Source organism: Hermetia illucens, chromosome 3 (assembly GCF_905115235.1).
Source record: "Hermetia illucens chromosome 3, iHerIll2.2.curated.20191125, whole genome shotgun sequence".
NCBI lineage: Eukaryota > Metazoa > Arthropoda > Insecta > Diptera > Stratiomyidae > Hermetia > Hermetia illucens.
In genome coordinates, this window is record NC_051851.1 from 1242411 (window position 1) to 1259720 (window position 17310).

A 17310-nucleotide genomic window follows, 5' to 3' on the forward strand; every position below is an offset into this window, starting at 1 on the left:
GACTCCTTTGCTACCCATCGTTGTCGCGATTGCTCTTTTGTGACAGTTCGGCCACTCCTGACAAATCGGACTCCTGGCCGGGCACGTTCCCCGGGTCTTCTTCGTTGTCGCTCCCATCGGTATCGTTGTCGAGGAAAGGTGCAGCTGTGCACCACGGTTTAAGATGTTCGGCGTGGAACACCGAATTAAAGCGCCTTTGTCGACGTTGGAGACCTTCGATATCTTCAACGACGTATCGGTCGAACCTTAAGACTTTCGAAATTACATACGGCCCTCGATATCGCGGCTCCAGCTTTCCATTCGAACTCGCGTCCGTGTGGACTTCGGGCTGTCACTTGACGTCGTAGATCTCTAAAATCGGTGGATGATAAAGAGCTCTTCATAAGGTATCGAATGCTTCCTGTTCAAGAAATGTCCATGTAAATGGTTCCGCATCCTTCGTTTTCAGCAATCGAGTTAACGGTAAAGCTATCTGAGTATATCCTTGAACGAATCGTCGAAAGAAACTAGTTAGTCCAAGAAACCGTCGAACCTCGGTTCGATTACTAGGTGTTGGGAATTTCTGGATTGCATCGGTTTTCACTTCACCGGGTAGAAGACCTTCCTTAGTGATTCGATGTCCCAAAAAGGATACTTCGGTCGCTAAAAATGTACATTTCTTTATATTTAATGTCATACCGATTTCCGCTAATATTCCTAAGAACTCATCCAACGCTTCCGAGCCTTCTTTGATATTTTTGCTCGGTATGATGATTTCGTCAACATAAGATACTACTCGTCGTTTCATTCTCGATGTGATTTTTCGGATTTCTCTTTGGAATTTGAATGGAGCGTTGGTCAATCCAAATGGAGCTACGTTGAATTCATATTGGCCTATATGAGTGGCGAAAGCCGTATACTTTTTCGATGATTCGGCAATCGGGATTTGGTAATATCCTGAAATGAAATCCAGCGTAGTAAAGAAGGAATTTCCGGCCAATTGTGCCACTTGCTCTTCCACACTGGGAACTGGGAATGGTTCCTTCACTGTAATCGTGTTTAATGCTCGATAATCGATACAAAGCCGGTCTGTACCATCTGATTTCGCGACCAGTATGACCGGAGATGAATATTCCGACTCGCTCGGTCGAATTATTCCAGCTTTCAGTAGCTCGTCGATCATTTCTTCCACTTTCAATCGCCTCGGGAACGGAACCTTGTAAGGCTGTCGACTGACTGGTTTGCTGGTTGTAACACGGATTTCCATTTCGGTGGAATTTGAACGACCGATCGTTGATAAATTAGTAGAAAAACACTTATGCCATTTTTCCAATACTTCAGACAGTTGTTCTTTATCGATTGATGATATTGGTCCGGTTCGTATGTTCTCGAATTCCAATTTCATTTTAAATTCACGACCACGAATTGTGCAGCACCTACCTTCTTGCAGTAGAATATCGGTTCCAATGAGTATCAGCTTATCCATCTGCTCGTCGTCCACGATATACAAAACTCCCTCCAGTATCACGTCGTCAATTCTGATTGTTGCAATTATTTTCTTATTGCAAAGGTATACAGCTCCACCGAACCCTTTAAGTTGTTGTGCTGGCTCGACTTGTTTAATCTGTCCAATTCGTTGAGCCTCAGACTGTCTGATCAAAGAACAGCTACTTGCTGAGTCCACAATACATTCAAATTCATCGTCGCCTATTTCCACTGCCTTCGTTAGCAATTTGTTGTCTGTGTGTTGTGCTATACGATTTATTGTCTCTCGGCGGTTGGCTTCTGTTCGCGCGGCTGTCGGGCAGTCATTCTGCGCATGGCCAGTTCTATTGCATTTCACGCATCGTGGTCTTCGTTGCGGCTTCGGACAGTTCAACGACAAATGCCCTCTTTCGAAACAATTGTAACATAGCCTCGAATTTTGATTTGCAGCATTCAGCAGCGGCGGCGATCGGAGTATATTCGTTCGTTCACCCCGAACGCTATTGGAACTATCGTTCGTTCCCGGATCGTTCGCTACAAATCGTCGTATGGCCACTAGCATTTCGCTCGGCGTGTTGAAATGCATCGTGGCTATGGCAGTTTGGAATGGTTTCATACAAAGCCCTCGTCGTATGTAATACACGATCGTTTCGTCGTCAAGCTTCGCCCGTCGTCCCATTGCGCAGACGCGGAAAAAATATTCTTCGGTTGTTTCGTTGTGTGCGGAACGGCTGCTATCGAGCCGCTGTCGCATATCTTCTGTCGTAAATCGACTGGGGAAATTTGCAATTAACGCTTTGGAGAATTCTTCCCACGTTGCAAACGTCGTTTGCAATCCGTCAATCCATCGTTTCGCCGGGCCTTTCAACTTAGCCTTAGCGGCAAACAGAACGAGGTATTCTTCCCAGTGATATACCTGAGCCAATTTTTCAATTCGGTCGATGAATTGTTCGGCTGATGGGGACACATCGTCGAGCGGGTCAAATGTTGGTAGAATCCCGATAACATCTCGTGGTTGAAGTACGTATTCCGCGGTCGGTTGACGAGTTGACGTCATCGTCTCGTTGCGCCGTCGTAGTGTCGGCTCGATATCGCCGAAAGCCGTTGAATGAGTCGGTGCGGTAATATTGAATGGTGTGCGTTGATGATGGGCTTCGGCAACAGCATCGTCGTCCTGGGGTAGGACAGCTGATGGAACGGGTGGAACAGGTGGTACGGGTGGTACACCGACTTGGCCATTTTTAATCGCCGCCATTATTGACGCCACATTTTCCACCAAAGCGGAAACCGTCTGTCGAAGGTCGTCGTCATTGTCCTCGTTGTCGGACAATTCGATTTCATCGCTACCTTCACTGTCGATCAACCGCTTCACTAAATCCGGTTTTCGCCCGGCCGATCTCAACTCCCGGTCGTGCAGCACCTTCCGTAATACCGGGCACGTTAAATCTGCGATTGGGAATTTTTGTCGCGGCATTTTGCATTCCCTGAAACCGAAAAGGAAGATCCCACTTCTGATCTGTCACAGGGGCCGAGACAGAAATCAAAGTCTTTAACTGATTTACAAGAATTGTTTATTTCACGTTTTTAAACACGGAACATATTGTGGTCCATATCGGTCGGCGTCTCGAACTCGACTCCTTTGCTACCCATCGTTGTCGCGATTGCTCGTTTGTGACAAAGGCAAGACAAAATATATGGTGGCAACGTCAGCACCAAAAAGCAACCAACCAACAACATCAAACCGCACTGGTCAAACAGGAAGAATAAGGATAGGAGAATACAACTTTGAGACCGTTGACAATTTCTCCTATCTAGGGTCGAAAATCACAACCGTAACTGCTACGATGATGAAATCCGCGCACGGTTGTTGTCAGCCAACAGAGCCTATTTCAGCTTACAAAAACTGTTCCGCTCGAAACGTCCCACCATAGGGTCAAAGCTCTTACTGTATAAGACAATCATCTTGCCAGTCCTCATGTATTCCTCGGAAACTTGGGTTCTTAGCAAGAAAAATTGCGAACTCTTGGCCGCACTCGAGAGAAGAATCCTCTGAAGAAGTTTTGGCCCCCTACATGAGGATGGACCAATCCGTAACCCACATAACGACGAAATCTATTAGCGATACCATGACCGTCCGGTTGTGGATGAAATCCGGCTCAATAGGTTATGGTGGGCGGGTCACTTAATCTGTATGGATGAGGATGATCTCACCCGGAAAGTCCATAAGGGCAATATCTATGGTAGAAAAAGTAGACGAGGCAGACTCTCCCTAAGATGGAGCAATGGCGTAGGCCAGGACGCCAGACAGGTTTTAGCGATATCGAATTGGTGGACCTCAGCGCAAAACCGGGATGTCTGAAGTTCCTTATTGAGGCAGGCCTAGACCGGATATCGGTTGTTGCGCCGTTGATGATGATGATGATGATTGTTATTTCCTGACTGATTTGTCTTATCGGAGGCTGCTTAATTTGATGTGACAAGTCCTTAAAAATAAGGATGAAGGGACAATAATTTCAATTAGTGCAGTAGTGGGAGGTTTTCCCCAGAAGTAACCGAAAATACACAAATAAATACTTATTTTGCCTACGAGCTTCGGAGGTTTTACGGAATTTTCTATGAATGAGTTCTACATTGTTCGAAAAACTATTTCTGCAACGCGTCCATACAAATTCGTTTCTACAAGAATTCGAAGAAGTCCATTACCTGAACGCATTGGAGCCCCTTCGTTCCATCTGAGATGCAAATACCATCCGGTCTTAAACAAAGTATCATCGATCGCTTTAAAGCAAATTAAGATAAATGCACTTCAGCAACGTAGCCCCAAGGCTTGAATATTGAAATGTTACGCTGGCAATTCCGTTATCATGCCTCCCGAATACTAATACCCAAGACCTGTAGACGACTAACGAACAGTTAAGATCCTCGTTTTTTCCTTTTCCTCTTATTCCTGGGTATTGGATGATGTTGTTTTATTACGAGTCAGATGGAATTGATATTAATTTATAGCCCAGGTACAACGAGATATCACATACATTGCGTGCGCATGTTAAAATCTGTATTAAATCGAACATCTGAACATCTTAAGCACAATCACTCCTTCTTGCTTTCTTTTTATTTAAGATTTCTGCACGTAAGGAAAATGCGAAACGGTTGCTACGATTTTAAAGAGTCGCCTCTAACCTGTCTGACTTCTACCTGATGAACACTATTTGCCGCTTCTACCTGAGGAAAAAAACGAAGATTGAGAATTAGTTATTTGATCTGCGCACGCTCCAAACACATACGGATTGAATATGCATACTCATATCTATATATATTGACCGGCATATATTAATATGCGCATGCGAATCGATTATCCTATGTGTCGTTATCCATAATCCGTAATTCCACATTAAATTTCAAAAAATAATGGAGCGCATTAACTGATATGAGAGCGACCTACAATTGACAATATACATAGCAGCTGGAGGTGATACCCAAAGAACTTACCCTACAGTCCTGCTGACAATTTCATAGTTATAATATGTTCTTACTCAATCCTTGCTCTGAAAAGTTATGAGCAAAATATCTGAGTGATCAGCCTTTCCAATTTACCGTTTCCCAATTGACCTCAAAAGATATTCTCAAATGGCGTTCAGCAAAGTAATAGGAACTTCGATTCCTTTACCAGATGAGATAGGTCATTTCTTCTTCGTAAATGCGATGAGAAGCCTTTCCCAATTTTTCAAATTTGTCCTTTCACAGTGCTAAAATCCGATATCGAGTCCTGTCCCCCCCCCCCCCTCCCCCTCCCAATTTCAGCCTTCTACTGCACCCTAATTTCGAAAATCTGGCAGAGTGTAATTCGTCCTCATATCTATTTCAAGGCTCTTCAAGCGTCGAGAAATTCTCATTTCTACCATCTGCACGACATGGATTATTTTTTTTTTGCAGCTAAATCAAGATGTGGAAAGACATCAGCAGAAATCGCTGACGTGCAGGATTCGTGAACGTAAATCCGTGCTTACATACTAAACCACCAACCCGTGCACCACTCACCCAGCACAACTGTCGTTAGATATTACTTCACGGGGCCGGTAAGCAATTATGCTGTCATTCTCGTGTGTCTGCCGCTCGCTTTTCCCTTTTCGCTATACAGAGTTCTTTCTGCACATTAGTTACGAATATCACTAATTCCTGTCATTTGCCGCAAGGCGACTGCAATAGAATATTGCATGCTCTGCGTCTTCTTACTCGCTTGGGCAAGTTTAGATTCTGGCGAGTCTTCATGCCCAAACCTATGCATATATTTGCGGTATTCACCGGGACCAGATAGAAACTACGTTAGCTGGCAACTAGCACATATGGATGATCGGAATCAGCTTATGCTTCCATCGGCCTGTCGTTGAGCTATTCCATCCGGTCTGCCATTTGACCATTGATGTCCTTTCCTCACTTTTGATCTATTGCACAGTGTTTTGGATTGTCGTTCTCCTGATGTAGATTCGTGAATCCTCTTCAACCAAGATGTCTACTGGCAACAGCCCCCCCCCCCCCCACCAAATCACTCACAGGACACGTAATCTGTACGAGCGTAATAGGCTTCTCCTAATCTCCTTAGTCGTTGATGCTACAGCCCATACAGGATCGGCATAGACAAAGACTGACCTAATGACCGGAGATAGCTACACTCTACTGACGCATTTGGGTTCGTCAATATTTGGCAACATTCGCGAGAGTGCTGGCTGCAACAGTACTTCCACTTTTCAACGTACTCTACATGCGCTTTGAATTTGAATCTGTTATCGGGGATCACACCTAAGTATTTAACCGCCTCCTTGTTTCTTATGGTCTGGCTTCCAACCCGAATTTTGAAGTATTGCAGGGTCTTTTGGCTTCTGTTTTGTAATCTACGAACCAGTTTCCAATCAACTCTTAATCTGCCAGATCGCTTCACTAGCTGTTGCCTGAATCACGTGGATGCGCTTTGCAACAACGCAACAACAATCACAGCAATATCGTCTGCGAAACCTGCTACTTTCACCCATTCTGGTAAATGCAGGCGGAGGAGGAACATCATACATAATGTTCCACAAGGCCCCAGTTCCGACTCCTGAAGAACTCCAGTTGAGACATGGTAGTAATTTGTGCCTTCGTAGCTCTCGTACTTTAGCTCCCTGTCTATAGAGTGTTTTGACACTATGTTTCTCAAGTAGCGTGGAGTATTTATTCGGATGGGGGCGCTTTGATGGAGTTTACTGAGATCTTCGCGTCCAACGTGACTACTGCGTATTACTCTTTTGCCCCACATTGCCATCTTTCACCTTCTATGGCAGTGGCTGCGGTGTCTACCACCACCTTTATTGCATCGATGGCGGAGCGACCTTGCCTGAGGCCAAACTGCATATCGGAAAAAGCTCTTTCATCTTCAGCTGCCTCGCGCAATCTGTTGGCAATTATTCCCTCCAGTATCTTCCCCATCGTATCCAGAGGGCATATTAGGCGATTTGATGACGGATCGCCAAATTGATTGTTTACTTTTCGGCAACAGAACGCTACTGTCTTCATTTTTTAGGGAACATCCCTTCGACGAGCCATTTTTTTGCATTGCTTGTTTAAACATGTGTGGCCTCGTGTGGGTGGCACCTTTCATTGCTTTATTAGGAATATCATCAGGCCGCAGTGCTTTCTTCTCTTATATTTTTCGCATACCTGGAGTAATTCATCTTCGCTGACATGCGATATGATCCCTAAACTGCACAACAGCTGCCTCGATGACGTCCGATCTTTGCGAGAGCACTGCCGGACAAGTTACTTGTGGTGATTTCTTCCCCTTTATTTTTGACATCACCTCTATAGGGTTTGCCCCAGGGGTTTACGTCAGCTTTGTTGCAGAGGTTCTTAAAACTTCTGTTTTTGCTTTGTTTGATTGCTTTCTGCAAATCGCACCTCAATTGTTTGAATGTGGAGAGCTGCTCTGGAAGTCCAATCTTCTCTTCGAAATTTGGACGATTCTACGGTAAGTTTCTTCTGCTGACTGAATTAGCTATTTGGTCAACTTTTGTGCTGATCCTTGATTTATACTGGCATCATACACCAAGTCAGACCCATCTTTATAGAAGAGGCTGTCCTTCCATTTTGGAGCTGTCAGTTTGAGATTCTGCCCCATTCCATGCTCTTTGATTTCAAACACTACCGCCTGATGATTACTGCGGGTAAATTCTTCGCTAACCCACCACTTCATGTTAGGCAGAAAGAAAAAGCCAGCGAAAGTGATAACATCACTTTGATCGAACCCATACCGGCTTTACGATATGTGTTTGTCTCACCGTTATTTGTAATTCCTAATTCCAAATACGCAAACGTTTCGAGTTGCTGTTTAGGATAGATCCAATGATGCAGTTGATCGTATCTCAATTTTCCTGAGAGAGTATTTTTCGCACCATGTTTTATGGTATAACTTTTTTGCCTTGAATTTTGTCTACACAGTTTTATCATTTCGTGAAAATCTGGGACACTGGAAGAGTCCATGCTCCAGTTCCTGTAAGACACTTTCGTTTCTATGACGATGAGGTTAAGTATCCAATTGAAACCTGAAGAAGTACTGACGGTAACCTTGAGAGAAATTAAGGGAGATTATAATCAATATTCATATATTACCGCTTCAACCGATTCATGAAAGCAAGAATCGGCCTGACGTGTCTGCCGATTTTTTTTAAACGTCCTCATCACCATTACAATTTGACAATCTACTTATAGATCTTCCCATTTTGGCTTTTCTAATCAACGATAAAGCAAAGGCGCAATTTACGTTATATAACTCATTATCTTATCTGCCATAATGTCAATCGGTCCTAAAGGTAGATCGTACTTAGTTATGTACGTTACATAAATGCCTTCTTCTAAGCTGGAACTACATAAAGCAAGATGGACTTCACCACCCTAGTTTTAAGCCGCCTTGGGTAGGTCATACTCGCTTTGGATGTATAGTGCGGATCATGCTTAAAATTGAGCGTTACGTCATTACTTACAAGAATTTGATGCCTGGAATGGAAGCAGGAATGTGGGGTCAGTCTAATACTCTCTAACCAAGCCTTGTCAGCACTGATTCCTTCTATAAGTATAACTCAGCATCCTTGAGGTACTTCCAAAGTACAGTCAATCTGTTGTCTATGTACCACTGCGAGGCGGCTTAAAGGCCAATTTGCAGAAGTAAAAGGAACTGCTTCAAATAGTTACGCGAAGACGTTGATATAAATTCTTAGGGTGGAGCCTACGGAGTGGTAATGCAAAGGATGGGAAGATCATCCCAGGTGACCTGTCCGCGTCTGCTGAAAGAAGCTGTTACCACACTGTTTTCTCATCATGAAAATAACGGGGGACAAACGGTCTCCAGGTCGACGAGTGCGTGATACCTCCAGTTACTGATGAGGAGCTGCGGGAAATATGTGGTAGAATCGGTGGCAATAAGTCACAAGGCTGGAACGGAATTCCTAATAGAGCTTCGAAAGTGGCATTGAAGACTAAGCACGACCTTTTCGCCAACACCTTCGACGCGTGCTTAGTGGAAAAACTAAAAGTAAACCTAATCGTATCACCCGATCTGATTCTTAGATACAATGGGGAACATGATGGAGAGAGAGATATATACTAGAAACTCAGGATCAAAGCGCCAATTACCTGTCGCAGCACCAGTACGTGTTTCGACGAGCCTATTCTATGATGGATACAATAAGCATGGTGATGAGCCTGGCTTGCCGTAGTGGCACTGCATGACAAAAACGCATTCAATTCCACCAGTTGGGACTAAATTGAATGCGCATTGGCTGACATAGATGTTCCTGGATATGTGGCGAGTCTCGTTGGAATTTACCTCTCAGAAAAAGCTCTCTGGTACGGGGTGGATTAAGGTCTCAAAGAGTACATCATCATAGCGGGGTTCCACAGGGCTCGGTACTGGATCCCCTGCTGTGAAATATCATGTATAAGGAGGGTTTATGCTTTCTGTCCCAGAGGAAGCTAGGATTTTAGACATTGCCGATGACCCGGCTGTAGTTGTTGCAGCCAAACACACAAAGTATGCGGAGGTTGACGTGACAAAGGCGATGAGAGTGGTAAACGCCTCGCTAGAAAAGGCCGGATTGACTCTGGTGGACGAACAAAAGGAAGCGGTCTTTATAAGCAACCGTATCAAAAAGTACCTAGGGTGATAGCTGACGCTAAACTGAGCTTTAGGAACACCTAGAGAAATCGGGTGAAAAGGTAGCTAACGCCACCACGGCACTTGCAAGAATATTGTCGAATGTCAGTGGGCCAACAGCCGAAGCCGAAGATTATTGGTAGCGGGTATGGTCCCAGTCGACGTTCTGACGAATGGAATGAATGTTCCATACCATGCCAGACGTATGGAGGGACACGCAAGAATGCTGCAAGGTCAGAGTCGGCAACGCAGGAGGGACGAGTCTTCGAAGGGTCGGTGGAGGAGTGGCTCATTCCCAACATTGCGTTATAGCTTGGACGGAAACATGGAGAAACTACCTACCACGTTACCCAGTTCCTCACGGGATACGGCGGTTGCTACAGGCATTATCTACACTGGTTTGGCACATTGGAGGATACAGAATATGTGGTGTTTCACTGCCCAAAGTTTGCGATGTAGGGAAGGAGCCTGAACCAAACGCTGGGAAGGAACGTGAGTCCGAAGAGATCTGGGGTAAAAAGAAAACTGGTTTACGGTTTCCTTTGCAATTGCAAAAATACAGACTGACTAGTGAATGAAGGAAACAGGGTGAAAGCTCAAAGGACAAGCATCGTGAGTATCTAAAGCAGCAGTGGTTTTTTGTGGGTGTGATTCTCAAACGCGCCCGCTCTAGCTTCGTTGTTTGGGCGGCAGAGCAGCAGCGGACGTGTCCGTGTACAAAAAAAACCACCGTGGCTTCCTGAGAGCCGAAAAATTAAACATGCCTATGATGTTCCAAAACAGTAAACCCAATACACAGTCTTTTGAGATACATGTGAGAACACAGTACTCCTTGGGTTTGCTACCGGTGTCATGCCAAAGCTTTCTTGCTGCTAAGCAGTAACAGCAGCGAGATACCTGGGAAAAACAAAACGTTGCCAAAGGCTTTTGTATAAGGCTCCGATTGACTGAATTAAATGTATTTCTCGCATCCAAGAATTTTCCATGAAATTCATAATATTATATCAGTTCATCCCTATAATTCGCAAAAATTATATCGATCTGCAACAGGATGGTTCACCTTGAAGTAGCTCTTGCCTCTTCCATGATGCAGGAAACATCCTCTCCGACATACACTCTTCATCAACTTAGTGAACATATCAAAACTAGACTTCACCGTGAAATTGAATACCATATTTGGTGTGCCGTCTAGGGCCACAATTTTATCTTCGTCTATTTTACTACAGATTTTCAGCTACTCATCTCTGGCCAATCCTTCAGCTCTCCCTTTATTAGAGAATAAAGCAAGTGGTTCGCGGGCATGAACGACCTCCGAGGAGTCCTATCGAAATTCTTTAAAGCATTCTTCTTTGTTTTGTTGGATAGCCAGGTTAAGGCTTTTGCGGGCTTTTTTACAGACCTACTTCTTTCCCTCGTTATCGGTCCTATATGCCGAATTCTGAGACTCGTTTAGCTCGTTTGGAAGCTAATCTAATGTTAGTCAGTTCACACCTGCCCTGATAAAAACGAATTTGCCATGCGCAGATCAGTAAGGTAGACAATATCAAAAATAAAAACGATTCTGGTGTCATATATGGCCTTGCATGCACACTAAGTATTCTCTGTTTGTCGTGAAAGGCTACTAAAAAATAGAAATTTGTAAACTTGTAACCATCAAAATTTCAAAACTATCTGGCGCCTCGGATAGCACTGGAGTCATGGCTATGATGGTTTCTTATTCGTTTTTGTGTGCATCTTCCCCGGTAACATTATCGAAAGCCCCCAAATCCTCGTTTTCTCCAATTTAACCAAAAATCCCGCAACATAGACTTGACATTCTCTTGCGTAACTTTTGTACTTTTGCACACTAGAAAGCCTGGTAGTAGTAGACGTGAATCCAGTGGCGCGTTTTCATGGCCAGGAGCCTGTTTCTAACAGGGACTGATCTGCCTGTTTCCGGCCCTGGTTAAGAAGTTTACACTGTGATAGTGAAGGGTGATCTGAATACAAATGTAGGCTTGCTTGACCGTGAAAATCACGCTGAAAGTTTGTGTATTTCTACAATGCTTGTCACTTCATTTTAGGAGGGAAATTGTTTTTTCACGATACCCGTCCTAATAGTCAGTTTCAACTGATCGGCAATGAAAATTTAACCAGATAAGCCTGTCTTTTGAATGTGCGTAGCTAAAGAGGTGTTTACATTGCTCTCGTCCTCGTCATCTGACGATGGCATATTTTCGACTTCGTGCCGCTATTGTATCTGCTTGCAGGGGAGTACAGCGTCAGCCTAACAAATTTATTACATTTTCGCGATCCGGATTTCGACAAGGAAAATGTTCTTGCTATATAAATGAGACAAACTCTAAACAATCCGTCCGAGAATAATGATGATGAACCGCTATCAAAACGGATGAATTTGTCGACCTCGGTAGAATAGTTCCATTTTCTATTGCTTTGCTCATCATTGTAGGCAAGAAAAGATCCCCATAGTTAAAAATTATCCATACAAACCCGAAATCACTTATCCATGCCAAAGCTAACCAATAAAACAGGGAAACATAATACTGTAGATTTCCAAGTTATACTAGGCATCGGCTTGACGCTCGACAACCGCGAACGACACTACGAAAAACTGTAATGTTGGGTACTGTGATATCACATTACAAAATAGTGATGTTAAGTTCAGTGATAATGTTGGGCGATGTTATAATGTTTGGTGATATTTGGATCGCGCTCGGTGATGGTAATTTTATATTACACTTTAGAGTGATATCACCGTTGCGGCATCACACACATCACCTATCCACCTCTACTGTTATTAAAATGAAATTCGAAGGTTGTATTCTGTAGTCAAATTATTCCTTTTTATTACTAATGACGCCGTTCATACTTGCTTAGCTGGAAGACGTGAAGGAGTTTCAATGAACTATGTCATCTTTCCCCACCTCCACTAGTGAACTTACTTAATGCAACCTAGTCTTTACCAGGGCAAAAGTAGAGGTAATTTAGATAATGCAAATAATGATATTTGTTGTGAAATGTACTAATTAAGTCATTTCCTTGACCTTATAAGTGACTATAATCGGATTTTTTTGTAGCCCCTAACGATTTGCCAAATTGACGTCGAAATAAAATACACTTTTCAATGTCACACATCGAATTGATCCAAAGATGATATAGACACGTATATGAAAAACTCAAGTGTGACCTTGGGTAGATAAAAACTTTCATTAGCTGCATCCTTTTTACGATAATTGCATAAGTGCTCTAACCTGTTGATATGCTCCTGCCGTGAAAGTACTGCGATAAATTTCCTTTGCCTCGGTTATGACTTCACCTCACAACCTGGTGTCTATCCTGTTCCCTACCGCGTTCCCGTTTCCTCGCTCCTGAAGTCTGAAGGCGATGGTGCGCACTGTAAATATGTTGTTCCTTATGAAACCGGAGAGGAGAAGAAAAAACTGCATCCAAAAAAATAGCCTTCGGTGGAAAAATGAAATATAATGAAGGTTGAAGCGCACATATCGGACGGAACGTAGCGGAAGGGACTAGGAAAAGAGCGTACAGTATGGCGAGACGGGACTCGGCATCCTAATCTGCAGTACACTCAAAGTCCGAGTCAGTTCCACGGACTGCCTTAACGAATGGCTGTTACGTATAGATGTTTGTGCTTCCCCGGCACCGAACGACCATGTCCATAACCAACAAAAACGCTCGCTCCTTCCCAAAAAATATGATTTATGACGATGTCACAGTTTGTTCGCATTCTCGGCAAATTCGCTAGTTTTAGTTTACCTCAGGGGCGAGTTCAACTCAGGTACATATACTCTGCCGCGGCGTTTAATCTTTTTCTGGAATCAGACCAAGTTAAGGCTGAATCTCATTAAACAAGCTCCAGTGGTGGAGAGCGGCGTTCAAGCTTAAAATTAAAGAAAAAATGGATTCGAGCTTGAAAGGTAACGAGAACTTGATTTCGAGAATGCCATGTGAGTCATGCTTTCTCAGTTTTAGGAAATAGAAAATTAATCTTCTTGGCGGGTCTGCCGCGACTTTCGTCGCCGTTTCTGTAGAATGCATGATTCAGATCAGAATCAGATATTAGAGGTTAAGATTGTACAAACATACTTGCCTCTTCACCAATATTTACCACAGTATCTGTGGAGAGATTACTTTTCCCAGCAAGCATACAAAGCATAATATCACAAACAGATCCGAACTTAGCACACCTTTATCTAAACCAATTACAACCTGCTGGGAGTCATTAAACGAGGAAGCAAATAGGTTTACGTAATATATGGTCCAACCGAGTTAAATTGATCGCAAGTACTCTACATTAGCTTATTCAGTCATTAGCCAAGCGTATCATTATTGTGTTGTCTACAGAGCGACGTTTTCCTTACATATCGTTTCCAAACTGTTATAGTATCTTTTTCTTTACCGCACCAGATGCGGAAATTTTACAAATAAGTCAGCAGGATATACACTTTCCTCCAGAAAGTCAGCAAAGGCGTGAAAATAGGCTGATGGAGCTGGAGGAGCTAGTGGACGGAATTTCGTGCTGCAGACGAACACCGAGCCTCCCGCTGAGAACATCGCGGGCGCTAAACGGATGGCAGACCGAACTGGGGAAAAACGAAAGGAAGAAGGGGCATCTGAAGGAGACTTCACTCAGGTACTCTCCGAGATTGAAAAGAAGAAGGTGAAGCGCGTCATCAGAGGAGACTAGACTAGGATTAGGACTAGGACTAGACCGCCAGTTCTGCTTACTAGGCCGACGGAATCATCGAAGCCCGTTACAAGTTCAAGCCCGAAGACAGCGGCGCGGAGGTGTCTTCCATTCGGAAAACGATGGGTGGTGGAGTCCTAGTCGAATTGGGTCCGAAACCAACAAATAAAAGAACATTCTTGGAGGCTGTCAAGAGGCTTCTGGGAGAGAAAGCCTTGGCTTCTACCTTGGAACCCACATGCTCTCTGCAAATCCGAGACTACCTCACAGAAATAACAAGGTAAAAGAGACCATCAAACCGAATGTCCACAGGTAACCAACTTCCAGACTGGTGCCGCGAACTCCCGAGGCCAAAAACTCGCTGTGGTGGAAGTTGCGGAACAATACACGAGGAAGCTTCTAAACAGCGGGGAAATCAGAATTCGTTGGGTAGTGTGTAGGATACGAATCTGGGCTGCACCAACCAAATGTTACAGATGTTTGTATTATGAGCACACATTTGCAACTTGTCGTAGATCTGACAGAAGGGCGACATGCCGCAAATGCGGTCAGACAGGTCATAAAGCGAACACCTGCAACGAAAAGGAGGGTTGCGTCCTATGGAGAGACCGTGGCGTGTCTGATGAGAACCTTGCGTGGTGTCCAGTCTCCAGCAAATCAATATGCACCGAAGTACAACCGCTCACTAGTTGCTAGTGCAGTTTGCTGCGGAGACCAAAGTCGATCTAGTGCTCATCAGTGAACAATGCCGATATACGGACCCACCGATATCAGGTATCGCTACCATCAGGGTTCGAGGTGGCACTGACCTTAGGTTTCTTGCCTAAGGTCGAGGGGAAGGCTTTGTTCGGATTCAGTATTTAGGGGTAACGTTTTTCAGTGTCTATCTAACAGCGAATGAGACGATACCGGACTTTCGGCGCAGGCTTAATGTTCTGCCAGGGCACTTGAATGGGGCATGCCCCACCCAGACTTTAGAGGGAAACGAAATCTCGTAATGGCGGCGGACACCGCCGTAAATTCAGTTATGAACCTAATAACGACGGCCTGAGGAGGTTCGATGCCCAGAAGGGCAAGCTTTCTATGCATTGGAGGACAGCAGAAGTTGCAGAGCTTCCGAAGGAATGCCACAATCTCCCCCGCTTGACACAACGTCTAAATGACCGGCAGAAGGCATATACAATAATTATAGAGTACAGATCAGCCAAGAGGAGGCTCCGCAGGGCAATACACAGAAGCAAAGCTCGCTGCTGGCAGGATCTGATCGACGTGGTAAATGGGGACCCAGGGGGCTCAACTACGAACTGGTAACCCGAAAAATTGGGGCTCTGGGGGGACCCTGTTCACTTAAGGAGACGTGACGGGTTCAATTTTTGTAAAGGCCTTTTCTTTATTATTGATTTTGGTTGAAAATACATTCGAAAATATGCTTATTAGAAGTAAGCTTGTTAAAACGATACGTGCTGCCGAAGACTTATCCCCACCACAATTCGGTTTTAGAGCAGGGAGATCCATAGTTAATACTGTCATGCAAGTCGTGGATGCCGTTTATCGAGCGGAGGCGCACAGCCACGAGCTCAACAGGTGGTGCTCCTCGTAACGCCAGACGTCAGAAACGCTCTTTATTCCGTAAGATGGAAAGACATTCTAGGCACACCTGCCGAATTACCTCTTACGGATGTTGAGGGACTACCTGAGGAATCGCTTCCTGCTCTGTGAAACGCTACAGGCTCAGAGGAGTATGTAGATCACATCGGGGTTGGCGCAGGGTCCCATCATATGCCGGATCTCTGAAACGCTTCCTATGATAGTCTGCTTAAACTCAACATGCCAGAAGAGTCGTGCCTGGTCTGGTATGCAGATGATGTCACAGCACTTGTTGCTGCACGCACTGTCGAACAGGCGTAAAGCAGACTTGGTATATTGAGGCGACTGTTCATGGTTTCAACCTTGAATGGGAAAAACCGAAGTTTTCATCCTGACTAAAAAGGAGACTCCAACCCTACGTTCCATATCGATCGGCGAGTTGATAATCGAGTTAAAACCAACGGTAAAATACCTTGGACTGACTCTTCACTGAAAGATGAGCTTTTCTGAGTAAATCAAAGCAACAGCGAACACAACTGCAGCTGAAGTTTCGGCCATAAGTCGGTTAATAGCAAATATTGGAGCCCTAGGTCTAGCAGGTGACATCTCCTGGTGAATTCAACGCAGTCTGTTCCGCGCTATGGAGCAGAGGTATGAGCTGATGCTCTTGGTAAGGAGGCACATCGTAAGCGTCTCGCGCAAGTACAGATACGGGGAGATTTGCAAGTGGTGTCTGCGTACTGCACTGGGAATGATACCCGTTGCTCTTCTTACTAAGGAACATAAAGCCATATACAAGCGCAAAGGAGAAGAGACAAGTGAGGCGACTACCCATGGAGAACGACAACGCACCCTAGATAAGTGAGAACTCTCAATGAAACTAGAGGCAGATGGACTGCACGGCTCATTGGCAATTTAGTTGCATGGTTAAATCGAAAGCATGGTGAGGCTGACTATTTCCTTACCCAATTATTAAGTGGCATGGAGGATTTCAGTCTTACCTGCACAAGATTGGAAAGACACGATTTCCTGATTATTTTGCAATGGAGTTGTGAACAACACCCATCGCACCTATTTTCTTGTGGAGATGGGATGGAATTCGTCAACAGCTCTATTTAAACACAGAGTACCCCTCTCCAAGCAACATTTTTGAGCAAATACTGAGGAGCGCTAACAGGTGTAATCGTGTTGGGCATTACGTTCGAGTTATTCTCGTTGTAAAGAAGATAGAGCTCGTCCAGTGGAGGGGCCGGATGGCAGAGATGTCCTTGGATTAACAGGTCCCTTCCTCCTCTCCCCTCCCGTTGGTGAAAGGAATTCCTTGATTTGATTGGCGGGGCAGTTTGGGGGCTAGCCCGAAGTAATATGACAAACG

At 44.5% G+C, this 17310-nt stretch overlaps 1 protein-coding gene across 1 annotated transcript; it reads right to left on the reverse strand.

Moving 5' to 3' along the window:
* Nucleotides 1-379: 379 nt before the first annotated feature.
* Nucleotides 380-2938, reverse strand: LOC119650800. The gene has a single exon (XM_038053938.1). It carries the CDS (start codon nt 2936-2938, stop codon nt 380-382), a length of 2559 nt encoding a protein of 852 aa, XP_037909866.1.
* Nucleotides 2939-17310: the final 14372 nt, after the last annotated feature.

Excerpts from the sequence above, each read along its gene's own strand:
- LOC119650800 (XM_038053938.1), bottom strand. The coding sequence starts at position 2,938 with ATGCCGCGACAAAAATTCCCAATCGCAGATTTAACGTGCCCGGTATTA.